Consider the following 12,463-nt stretch of genomic DNA (forward strand, 5'->3'; position numbering starts at 1 on the left):
GAGTATGAAAGCAAGGATGTAATGTTGAGACTTTATAAAACACTGGTGAGACATCACTTGGGGTATTGTGTGCAGGTTTGGAACACTTAACTTCGAAAGGATGTGCTGAAACTGGACAGGGTTCAAAGGAGGTTCACAAACATAATTACAGGATTGAATGGCTTGTCATATGAAGAGCGTTCGAAGGCTTTGAGCCTACATTCTCTGGAATTCAGAAGAATGAGGGAGGACCTAATTGAAAAGTTTCAAATGTGGAAATGCCTTAATAGATTAGATATGGAGAGGATGCTTCCTCTGGTGGGAGAGTCAAAGACCAGAGGACACGGCTGCAGAATAGAGGGGCACCCTTTTAGAATGGAGATAAGGAGGAATTTCTGGGGGGTGGAGTTTCAAGATGGCGACGTAAGCATCTGCCTTTTAGGCGCTCTTTATTTTTTCAACTATAATCACCCTTTAATTAGATCTTTTCGAACTTAATCATATGAGTTGCTACCTTTGATTGACCCTTTTTTCCTAAAATAATAGTTGATCTAATCTTGTCAAACCTAAAATGGCTACAAGTAAGAAATCGGCTAAGGATCCTGTATCCATCGACGCAATTTCTGATCTTTTGGACATTAAACTGGATGTTAAATTTGCGGGTCTGGAAGGCAGACTAGAAGGTAAATTGGACAGTAAACTGGATGCTAAATTTGCGGGTCTGGAAGGCAGACTAGAAGGTAAATTGGACAGTAAACTGTTAAGTTTGGAAAGGAGGATTACTACGAAAATATCCGATCTTGAAGGAGTTGTTAAATCGCTTGAAACTAAGTTTCAGTCGCAGGCGTTAGAGGTTCAACAGCATGGAAATAAGATCACGACTCTTGAACAATCAATTTGTGAAAAAGCACGTACAATTGAAGTGTTAGAGAAGAAGATAGAGTCGACTTCTAAAACTTTAGATCAGTATAAGTTTAAAATTACTGATCTTGAAAATCGTTCTCGCAGACAGAATTTGCGCATCATCGGAATTCCCGAAAAAGTTGAGTCCGGTGATTTAACTGAATTTTTCTCTAAATTACTGTGGGAAATTTTCGGTGGTGAAGGTTTGAAAAATGAACCTGTTATCGACCGCGCTCATAGAGTTGCGAGGTTTTCGTCTGTGTCTGATAAACCACGAGCGGTGATTGTTCGCCTTCATTATCCTCATGAGAAAGAGCTTCTAATTCGATTAGCTCGTAAAAAAGGTATGATCTCCTACAAAAATTACTCATTTCGAATTGTTGAGGATTATTCGTATGAAGTAATGAAAGCCAGGATCGCTTTTAAACCAGTGATGGCAGAGATTCATTCGATCGGATTTAAACAAGCTTTAATATATCCAGCGAAGCTTAGAATTGTGCCGCACGACAACAGTCTACATTTTTTTAACACTCCGGAAGAAGCGAAGAAATTTGTTGAAGAATATCGATCCTCTAGTGCAACTTGAACTATGAGTTACATTGAAGATTTTTTTTTGGAGAGAGGATGCCATTTCATTTTAAGTTTTAACCCTGGAAGTTGGGTTATAACTTTTTATTTTGAACTATGGGTCTGGGTTTTTTTCTTTTACTACTATTATTATTGCTTATAGATGCTGTTTTAATTTTTATAATATCCTTTTTATACACGTTTGTATTTTGTAATAATGAATTATTTTTTCAAAATGTCGTTTCTTCTTCCCATAAGTCTTTACTTTTTATAAGCGTTTATTTGCTTGCCTGTATTTAGAAATGGAACAAAGGTTTTGAATTCTTTTTTTTAATCTTTTTTTTATATATGTTGTAGTGTCTATTAAATCTTTTTTTTTTAAAAAATTCTATTTTGATAACTTTTTTTTTACCAAATTTTCTTATTAGATTGCTGAATTTATATTCATATTTTGTAATATGGCTTTCTCAAAATGTCGTTTCTTCTTCCCATAAGTCTTGGCTTGTGAAACGTCATCTTTGTATCTGAATATGGAATTTCTTTTTTAAAGGTGTATTACATTTTTAAACTTCAATGTTCATTTTTTTTATTAATGATTTTTCTGGTTTTACTATTTTATTTTTTTTTGACTTGACTGATGTGTGTGTGTATGTGTATGCATATATATATATATATATGTAGGTATATATATATATATATTTTTTTTTTCGCAACTCTATATTTTAATTAGGGTGTTATATAGTTTTTTCTTTAAAAAATTTTCTTATGGAGCTGCCATCTTGAAATGGGGGTAATATTAGTATTAGTTTATGCGCCTGCCGCTTGGCTTTCTTTCAAAGGGTGGGGGGAGGGGGGAGGGATCTTTTTTCACGCTTTTGCTTTTTATTTTTTTGCTTTTAGTTTATGGGCTGACTTTAAATTGTTAATATTGTTGAGGTGTCAGGATCTCCGGTTGCTCCTGAATCAATTTTCCTTCTTCCTAAATTGTGGGTTATGTGTCTTTTTAACCTTTTATGATACACACAATTAATATTGGTATGATGGATAAATCTATTAACTTTATCTCGTGGAATACTAATGGTTTAAATCATCCGATTAAATGTAAAAAAATATTTAAAGTATTCCATAGATTGAACGCTAATATTATTTTTGCACAGGAGACCCATATTAGGAGGGAGGATAATCAACGTTTTTTTAGGTTCTGGAAAGGTCAACAATTTCACTCAAATTGTACCGCTAAAATTAGGGGTGTGTCTATTTTTATAGACGCCTCAATTTCGTTTACACATTATGAAATTATTTCTGATCCACAGGGTAGATTTTTGTTGATAACTGGTTCACTTTTTAATCGGAAAGTTGTTTTAGTTAATATTTATGCTCCAAACTTTGATTGTCCTGAATTTTTTAAACGTTTATTTACTTCTCTTCCTAATTTGAATGAATATATGTTGATTATGGGTGGAGACTTTAATTGTTGTTTGAATCCTTCGATGGACAGATCTAAACCTATTCGAACTCTTCCGAATAGATCAGCTTTACTTATTAATTCTTTTATGGTTGATTCTGGAATTACTGAAATATGGCGGTTTTTGAACCCTAAAGATAAAGAATTTTCTTTTTTTTCACATGTATATCATAGTTATTCTAGAATTGATTATTTCCTTATTGATCATCGTTTATTAACAGATGTTATTGATTGTAAATACGATTCTATTGCTATTTCGGATCATGCGCCTTTGAAGTTATCTATCAAGATTCCGGACTCTTCTATCAATACTAGATTTTGGAGACTTAATGCTACTTTGCTTCAAGATCCAGAATTTATTACCTTCATAAAACAACAAATTGACTTATTTTTTTCAACAAACTATAATGAAGAGATTGATAAAGGAATACTTTGGGACTCTTTCAAGGCTTTTATTCGTGGACAAATTATTTCATATTCCGCTGGTAAAAGAAAACAAAGATATTCAGATATAGCTTTATTGGTGGATAAAATTAAAGAAATTGATAAGATTTATTCCGTTACTCCTACCAAAGAACTTTATAAGAAGAGAGTTGAGCTTCAAATGGAACATAGTTTATTATTATCTTCTTCAATTGAGAATCAACTAATTAAGACTAGGGCTCAATTTTATATTCATAGTGATCGAACTGGTAAATTGTTAGCTAATCAATTAAAAGCTATTTCGACTAAGCGACAAATTATTAAAATTCGTAAACAAGATGGTAATTTAACTACTGATTATAAAGAAATCAATAACACTTTTCAAGATTTTTATAAATCTTTATATCAATCAGAATTTGACGGTGACCGGTTTATGATGGATAATTTTTTTAATAACTTGAATATTCCTAAACTGATAGATGAAGATTGTAGCTTGCTTGATGCTCCTATTTCTATGGATGAAATAAGAGAGGCTATCTCATCAATGAATTCAGGGAAAGCTCCTGGTCCTGATGGTTTTATTGTAGAATTTTTTAAAACTTTTTCTTTATTGCTTTCTCCTTGGCTATGTGAAATCTTTAATGATGCGTTTGTTAAGAAGAGACTACCTCAATCGTTTTATGAAGCTACTATCTCTCTAATTCTTAAAAAAGATAAAGATCCTACTTTATGTGCATCTTATCGCCCTATATCATTATTAAATGTAGACTCTAAGATTCTTACAAAAATTTTAGCCATTAGATTAGAAAAGGTATTACCACAGATTATTTCAGAAGATCAAACTGGTTTTATTAGGAATCGGTATTCCTTTTTTAATATTAGAAAATTGATTAACATAATTTATACTTCATCACCTACAACCCCAGAATGTGTTATCTCATTAGATGCTGAAAAAGCCTTTGATAGAGTTGAATGGATATATTTATTTAATGCATTGAGAAACTTTAATTTTAGTCCTAATTTTATATCATGGATTAAATTAATATATTATAAACCTGTTGCTTCTGTTCTTACAAATAATTATAGATCTGTGGCGACTCATTTCCTAGCGTATCCGAACCGACTGACAATTAGATAGCCTACGGGGGTTTGCGAGCACAGAGCTTTGGAGCCTCTTCGCCATGGGGGGCCGGTTGACAGAGGCTTAAAAGTGAGGCTGAAGTTTTCGAATAAAGTTTTTCCTTCGACTGCAGTTACCGACTCCGTGTCGTAATTTTAGCGCTGCGTGTAGCACACCGCTACAATTGGTGACCCCGACGGTCCAAACGATTTTTGGACCAGAAATGACCGACGCCACCTCTGTTCATGCGGTTTCGTTGAAACTGCCGGGTTTCTGGACACAGCGCCCGGACCTATGGTTCCAGCAAGCCGAAGCCCAATTCCACGTTCGCCAGATCACCTCAGAAGACACCCGCTACTACTACGTGGTGGGCTCCCTCGACCAGGACACAGCGGCCCAGGTCGCGGAGTTCGTACAGTCGCCCCCGGCAGACGGCAAGTACATGGAATTCAAAGCCCTGCTCCTCAGGACTTTCGGACTCTCACGGCGTGAGCAGGCTGCCCGTTTACTGCACCTGGATGGATTGGGTGACAGACCTCCATCGGCTTTAATGAATGAGATGTTGTCTCTGGCCGACGGACACACATGCCTCATGTTTGAGCAGGCATTCCTGGAGCAGCTGCCCGAGGACATACGCCTGCTGCTGTCCGACGCGGATTTCAGTGACCCCCGGAAGGTGGCAGCCCGGGCGGACTTGCTGTGGAACGCCAAAAAGGTGAGCGGGGCGTCCATCGCCCAGATCTCCCAGCCACGCTCCCAGCAGCAAACCAGTCCTGGCCCGGCCGCAGAGCCCGCCAACCCCCGGCCCAATGAACACTGGTGCTTCTACCACCAGCGGTGGGGCGCAGAAGCCCGCCGTTGCCGCCCGCCCTGCAAGTTCCCGGGAAACGCCAGGGCCAGCCGCCGCTGATGGCTACGGCGGCTGGCCATCGGGATAGCCTCCTGTATGTGTGGGATAGAAGGTCGGGACGCCGGTTTTTGGTCGATACTGGGGCTGAGATCAGCGTTTTACCTCCGACGAGTTACGACACCCGCAGCAGGGCACCGGGTCCCCCCCTGAGGGCCGTAAATGGCAGCACAGTAAGGACCTATGGCACCCGTCAGGTGCAGCTACTGTTCGGCCCCAGCCAGTTCACGTGGGACTTCACACTGGCCGCCGTAGCCCAACCGCTTCTGGGTGCGGATTTTTTGCGAGCTCACAGCCTGCTGGTTGACCTGCCCAGGAAGAGACTGGTACACGCCGAGACCTTTCAGACGTTCTCCCTGGGCGCGGCCCAGTTGCCAGCCCCTCACCTCGGCTCCATCACGCTGTCCGACAACGACTTCACCAGGGTCCTGGCGGAGTTCCCATCGGTTCTGGCACCGCAGTTCACAGCTGCCATGCCCCGACACGGCGTACAGCACCACATCCCGACACAGGGACCACCCCTCCATGCCCGTGCTCGGCGGCTTCCCCCGGACAAGCTCCGACTGGCGAAGGAGGAGTTCCAGAGAATGGAGGAATTGGGGATCATCCGGCGGTCCGACAGCCCCTGGGCTTCCCCCCTGCACATGGTGCCCAAAGCGACGGGGGGCTGGAGACCGTGCGGCGACTACCGCAGGCTGAACGAGGCTACCACACCGGACCGCTACCCTGTGCCGCACATTCAAGACTTTGCGGCAAACCTGCACGGCGCCCGGATCTTCTCCAAGGTCGACCTTGTCTGAGGGTACCATCAAATCCCGATGCATCCTGACGACGTCCCCAAAACGGCTCTCATCACCCCATTTGGCCTTTTCGAGTTCCTCCGCATGCCGTTCGGCCTGAAGAATGCCGCACAGACGTTCCAGCGGTTAATGGACGCGGTGGGACGGGACCTGGACTTCGCGTTCATCTATTTGGATGACATCCTCATAGCCAGCTGCAGTCGTCAGGAGCATCTGTCCCACCTCCGTCAACTCTGCGCCCGACTGAGTGAGTACGGTCTTACAATCAACCCTGCCAAATACCAGTTCGGACTTGATACCATTGACTTCCTGGGCCACAGGATTACTAAAGACGGGGCAACCCCTCTGCCCGCTAAGGTAGATGCGGTCCGCCACTTCCCCCGACCCACCACGATCAAAGGCCTTCAGGAATTCGTAGGTATGGTCAATTTCTACCGCCGCTTCCTCCCTTCAGCTGCCCGGATCATGCGCCCCCTGTTCGCCCTGATGTCGGGTCCGCGCAAGGACCTTACCTGGGACGAGGAGTCCGCCGCCGCTTTCGTTCAAACGAAGGAAGCTTTGGCGAACGCCGCAATGCTAGTACATCCCAGAATGGACACCCCTACCGCCCTCACAGTGGACGCATCAAACACGGCAGTCGGTGGGGTGCTGGAGCAGCTCATCGCAGGTCGCTGGCAACCCCTGGCGTTTTTCAGCAAACACCTGCGGCCACCCGAGCTCAAGTACAGTGCTTTTGACCGGGAACTGTTGGCGCTCTACCTGGCAATCCGGCATTTCAGGTACTTCCTAGAAGGTCGGCCCTTCACCGCGTTCACGGACCACAAACCGCTTACCTTTGCGTTTACGAAAGCATCCGACCCCTGGTCATCCCGCCAGCAACGCCACCTGTCCTACATCTCTGAATACACAACGGATGTCCGGCACGTCTCGGGTAAGGACAATGTCGTGGCGGATGCGCTCTCTCGCCCTACCGTTCATGCCCTTTCCCAAGGGGTAGACTTTGAGGCACTGGCAGAGGCACAGCAGGTAGATGAGGAGATTCCGAGTTACAGGACTGCGGTCTCTGGTTTGCAGCTCCAGGACTTCCCCGTGGGCCCAGGTGAGAGGACCCTACTCTGTGACGTCGCCGCCGGCCAGCCCCGTCCGGTCGTCCCCACAGCCTGGCGGCGACGTGTTTTCGACTCCATTCATAACTTGGCGCATCCCTCCATCCGGACAACTGTCCGGATGGTTTCCAGCAGGTTCGTTTGGCACGGACTCCGCAAACAGGTCAGTGAATGGGCCAGAACGTGCATGCACTGCCAGATGGCCAAGGTGCAGCGGCACACCAAAGCCCCACCGCAGCAGTTCCATCCCGCCCACCGGCGTTTCGACCACATTCATGTGGATATCGTGGGCCCTCTGCCAGTGTCGCGCGGAGCGCGTTACCTCCTGACTATCGTGGACCGGTTCACAAGATGGCCAGAGGCGGTCCCGCTCACCGACACCACCTCCGAATCTTGCGCCCGAGCCCTGATCGCCACCTGGATATCCCGCTTTGGTGTACCAGCCCACATTACCTCCGACAGAGGCGCCCAGTTCACCTCCAGCCTGTGGTCAGCTATGGCCAGCCTTTTGGGGACTCAGCTGCACCACACCACTGCCTACCACCCACAGTCGAACGGGCTAGTGGAGCGTTTCCACCGTCACCTGAAGTCGGCCCTGGGTCCTACTCGGCATCCGCACAGCACCCAAGGACGACCTGCACGCCTCGTCGGCCGAGTTGGTATACGGCGCGCCCCTGGCCGTCCCCGGGGAGTTCCTACCAGCCCCGAGGGGGCAAGAGGAAGAACCCGCTGCAGTCCTGGGCAGACTTCGCGAGAAGCTCGGTAACCTGGCCCCCATACCCACTTCACAGCATGGGCGGCACCCGACCTGCGTACCCAAAGACCTACAGAACTGTAAGTTTGTGTTTGTACGAAGGGGCGGGCATCGGCCACCGCTGCAGCGGCCATACGAGGGGCCGTTTACGGTGCTCCGGAACAACGGGTCCACGTTCGTGCTGGACGTTGGGGGGAAGGAGGAGGTTTTCACGGTGGACCGCCTCAAGCCGGCCCATGTGGACCTGGCGCAACCGGCCGAGTTTCCGGCGCCTCGGCGCAGAGGCCGACCTCCCAAGCAGGTTCTGGCCCAGACTGTGGACATTGGGGGGTGTATCGCCGGTTCTGGGGGGGGGTTATGTGGCGACTCATTTCCTAGCGTATCCGAACCGACTCACAATTAGATAGCCTACGGGGGTTTGCGAGCACAGAGCTTTGGAGCCTCTTCGCCATGGGGGGCCGGTTGACAGAGGCTTAAAAGTGAGGCTGAAGTTTTCGAATAAAGTTTTTCCTTCGACTGCAGTTACCGACTCCGTGTCGTAATTTTAGCGCTGCGTGTAGCACACCGCTACAGCTCCTCTTTTTTTCAATTATCTCGTGGTACGAGACAAGGTTGTCCTTTAAGTCCTTTATTATTTAATATTGCATTAGAACCTTTAGCTATTGCTATTCGTGAGTCTCCTAATATTTTTGGTATTACCCGTAATGAGAAGTTATACAAATTATCGCTTTATGCTGATGATTTGTTGTTATATATTTCTAATCCTAGTAGGTCTATTCCTGCTATTTTATCCTTGTTGGCTCAATTTGGTAGCTTTTCTGGTTATAAGTTAAACTTAGATAAGAGTGAGTTATTCCCTTTAAACGCGCAAACCTTATTGAGTGATAGGATGCCATTTAAAGTTGTTACTGATAACTTTATCTATTTAGGTATAAAAATCACTAAGAAATATAAAGATTTATTTGGACTGAATTTTTTACCTATGCTTTATCAAATTCAGCAACTTACTACAAGATGGTCTCCCTTATTTTTATCATTAGTTGGTCGGATTAATGCTATTAAAATGATGATTTTACCGAAATTTTTATATTTATTCCAAGCTTTACCAATTTTTATTCCTAAATCTTTTTTTGATAATATTGATTCAAAAATTTCCTCATTTGTGTGGCAAAATAAAAATCCTAGGTTAAGCAAAAGGCAATTACAAAAGTCTAAAAAAGATGGTGGTCTAGCTTTACCTAACTTTAGATTTTATTATTGGGCGAATAATATTCGTAACCTAATGTACTGGAAACTAGATTTGGATTCACCTGTGTGCCCACAGTGGGTAAATTTGGAATGTAGTGTGGTTAAGGGATATTCTATATTTTCCGTTCTTGGTTCTTTTCTTCCTATTGATTTAGCCAAATTCAATAAACAGATATCTAACCCTGTTGTTAAACATACACTACGAATTTGGTTTCAATTTCGCAAATTCTTTAATCTGAAAAACTTTGCTCTGGACAGCCCTATTTTATGTAATTTTTTTTTCAAACCTTCATTGACAGATCAAGCTTTTAGTATATGGAAAAGGAAAGGTATAAAATGTTTTCGTGATCTTTTTTTTGAAGGTACTTTGATGTCTTTTGATCAACTATCCAACAAATTTGAATTACCTAAATCTAATTTTTTTAGATACTTACAAATTAGAAATTTCTTACATAAAATTCTTCCATCTTTTCCTAATTCAACTCCATCGGATTTTTCAGATTTGATTTTTACTTTTAATCCTTGTCAGAAGGGATTAGTAGCTTTTATTTATAACATGATTATGAAGATACAGCCAGAAATATCGGATAGAATTAGACAAGAATGGGAAAAAGAACTTCGATGTAATATATCAACAGATAAATGGGAAAAAATTTTACAAATGGTTAATTCCTCCTCTATTTGTGCTAAACACGCTTTAATACAATTTAAAATTGTACATAGAGCTTATATGTCTAAAGATAAGCTTGCCCGATTTTACTCGCATATTAATCCTCAATGTGACAGATGTCACTTAGAAGTGGCTTCATTGACTCACATGTTTTGGACATGTCCCACTTTACATAACTATTGGAAGGACATTTTTGATGTCATTTCCTCAGTATGGAATATCGATTTACAACCCCATTTTATTACTGCAATTTTCGGTATACCAAATGAAGATGGCAATCAGCTTTCCCCTTCAATCAGACGAATGATTGCCTTTGTAACATTAATTGCCAGAAGGTCTATATTACAAAACTGGAAAGAAGTAAATCCTCCTACTACATTTCAGTGGTTCTCCCAAACTATTTCTTATTTGAGTTTGGAAAAAATCAGAAGCACGATCTTTGATTCTTCAATTAAATTTGAAGAAACCTGGGGACCATTTATTCGACACTTTCATATGAATTAATTTGGCCTATTTCAGATCCTTTTCTCTACTTATCCTTGTTCAGGTATGGAGTTCCGGAGTTCTTTTCTTGACACCTTCATATATTTATAAAGTGCTATTATTGCCCATGTTAGTTTAGTTTAGTTTAGTATTTTTTTTTCAATATATACTTTTTCTTATATATAATTTCAATTTTTTTTTCTCTTTTTTCGATGATTATTTTTGTTTTTTTTCATATATATTTATATAGACTTGATTGATTTATGTACCTTTTGTTGATGGATGTTTTAATAGGATATTATTATCCTATTACTAATGTAATTTCAAGTTTATTGAATTTGTAATCTATTCATTATTATGTGTTGTTTTTTTTATATATGAAATTTAATAAAAAGATTGAAAAAGAAAGAAAGGAGGAATTTCTTTAACCAGAGAGTGGTGAATCTATGGAATTTATTCGCATCAAAGTACCTGGGGAAAATCAACACCTCAGGGCTTCAAGTCATCAAGATGCCCAAAATTTATTTAATTTTCTATATTATGCATCAAAAGTAGCAAGAACTAAGAAAATTCTATTATCTTGATTTTGAAAATGCTAAAATCCATGTGCGACCAGCATCACAAATATGATGCATCAATAGAATGGGAAGTAGCATTACTGTACAAAATAAGGACAGCATCACCTTATTATGTGTCCACATGTATGAAAAGAGAATGAGGGAAGAAAACATTGTCCAATTAACACAAGAGATTCTGCAGATGCTGGAAACCCAGAGCAACACACAAAATGATGCTGGAATTCGGGTCAGGCAGCATCTATGAAGGGGAATAAATAGTCTTGGCCCAATTGTTGACAGTGTATTCCCATCCACAGATGCTGCCTGACCTCCTGAATTCCTCTAGCATTTTGTATGTTGTTCTATCCAATCAATTAATTAAAAAAGTTAGAATTTGTTTAGGTTTATCCTGAGGTGGGAGACTCATGGTTCATCAAAATGCATGAAAAAGCAAAAAAAAATGTTGCAATACTATAATCAACAGAATTTATAAACTATTGCATGGTAGTATGTAAATCAATGAAACATTTATTACCAGTGAATTCTACAAATCATCATACCTGCTTTGGGGTTTGTATCGGTCAGTCTGTACATAAGCATGTAAGCAGTTTTGGAACTGGAAAATATTAAATAATTTAGATTTTTAAAAAGAAGGATGATTGATATGTTTATGGCCTAAGGTAGAAGGAGTCAATTTTAGAACAACTAGCACATTATTTTTCAACATAGTCCCCTCCTACATTTACACACTTAGTCCAGCAGTCGTGGAGCATATGGATCTTGGACCTCCAGAAAGTGTCCACAGATGGGTGATAGATAAGTTTGTGGCCTAAGGTAGAAGGAGATGAGTTATACAACTCTAGTTACATGCAAATACAGATCAACTCTTTGAGTGATTATGCAAAAAGTTTGAAGTTAATAACTCATCTCCTTCTACATTAGGCCACAAACTTATCAATCACCCCTGATGAGTTACTAACTTCAAACTTTCTGCATTTTCACTCCAAGAGTTGAACTGCATGTCCATGTAACGAGAGCTGTACAACTCATCTCCTTCTACCTTAGGACACAAACTTATCAATCACCCCTCATAGGTCTTCTACCAAAATGGATCGATATGTACATTGTTCCTACCAGCTTAAATAACTTCCCAGTTTTTGGCTCTTCTAATTAGTTTGTAGGTCAATTTAAATACATTTAAAAATTTCTACTTTATTAAACAAGTTATCACATTATGAATATATCTAATGGACAATATGAAACTGCAAGTCATTTGGGTGATTGCTTTCAAGTGTAATGTCTTTTCAGAAATAATGTAACAATATTTGTTAACTCTAAAATTTCTTGCACAATAGATTATGCGTTAAATAAATTTGGTTATTACCTTAGATTGACATTGTTTCCCTTAATGAAATGTCACGACGAATAAATATTCATTGACAACATGCAAAAAAAAATCAAGATGTTACTGTCTGAAGTTA

General features: G+C 41.4%; 1 protein-coding gene across 1 annotated transcript in view; it reads right to left on the reverse strand.

Moving 5' to 3' along the window:
* Positions 1-12,463, reverse strand: part of LOC132379955 (collagen alpha-1(V) chain-like) — a 59,337-nt gene that overhangs the window by 9,868 nt on the left and 37,006 nt on the right. Inside the window, exons 17-18 of the mRNA XM_059948361.1 lie at positions 12,367-12,386; positions 11,543-11,598 (exon numbers count right to left, since the gene is read on the reverse strand). Of these exons, the coding sequence (XP_059804344.1) occupies positions 11,543-11,598; positions 12,367-12,386 (76 nt within the window). The remainder of the gene's footprint in view (positions 1-11,542; positions 11,599-12,366; positions 12,387-12,463) is intronic.

The sequence above is a fragment of the Hypanus sabinus genome, chromosome 2 (assembly GCF_030144855.1).
Source record: "Hypanus sabinus isolate sHypSab1 chromosome 2, sHypSab1.hap1, whole genome shotgun sequence".
Taxonomy (NCBI): Eukaryota; Metazoa; Chordata; class Chondrichthyes; order Myliobatiformes; family Dasyatidae; genus Hypanus; species Hypanus sabinus.